The 681-nt window shown below is 55.1% G+C and overlaps 1 protein-coding gene across 1 annotated transcript in view; it reads left to right on the forward strand.

Annotated features, from left to right (window-relative positions):
- Positions 1-515: 515 nt before the first annotated feature.
- PHALS_03411 (uncharacterized protein) overlaps positions 516-681 on the forward strand; it is a gene marked incomplete at both ends in the record, with an annotated part of 582 nt that continues 416 nt past the window's right edge. Inside the window, one exon of the mRNA XM_024717614.1 lies at positions 516-681. This exon is cut by the window's right edge and continues 416 nt beyond it. Coding sequence (XP_024583095.1) covers positions 516-681 — 166 coding nt within the window.

Genomic DNA, 681 nt, shown 5'->3' on the forward strand with positions numbered 1-681 from the left:
TGCCTGAAGGACCATGGGAGGTTGACTGAGTTTCTGGGTATCGAAGTGACTCAAACCGAGAAGGGCGTGTTTATCAGCCAAGAGAAATATGCAAAGAACGTGTTGTTCAAGCTCGGCTTTGGCGAGGCGAACAAGTGTGGGAACCCCATGGAGTCCACCACGAGACTCCCTCCAGCTACGAAGGACGACAACTTCGACTCCAGCTTTGACTACCGGGGAGCGCTGGGCATGCTCATGTATCTCGCGACCGGAAACAGGCCAAATCTGGCATTTGCACTCGGCCAGCTGTGTAGATTCGTTGTCGACCCGACTTTGAAGCATGTGGCAACGCTCAAGCGCGTCCTACGATACCTTGTGGGCACTCAGGCGCACAGTATTATGTACAAGAAGGGATCTGGGGCCCGTACGGAGCTGACCCTGAGCGGTTTCCGTGATAGTGATTGGGGAAGTGACCCCGAGACCAGGAAGAGCACGAGCGGGTTCGCTTTATGCTGGCGAGTGGAGCGGCGACATGGATGTCCAAGCGTCAGTCGATTGTAGCTCAGTCCAAGGCTGAGGCTGAGTATGGGGCTGCATGTGAAGCTCCTATGGAGGCGAAAGCGCAGTGCAATATCCTGTCTGAAATATTCCCGTCTATGCACGTGCGACCGGTCATTGGTATCGACAATAGTGCGGCACACG

This window comes from Plasmopara halstedii, assembly GCF_900000015.1.
Source record: "Plasmopara halstedii genome assembly, contig: Scaffold_2321, whole genome shotgun sequence".
NCBI classification, from domain to species: domain Eukaryota; phylum Oomycota; class Peronosporomycetes; order Peronosporales; family Peronosporaceae; genus Plasmopara; species Plasmopara halstedii.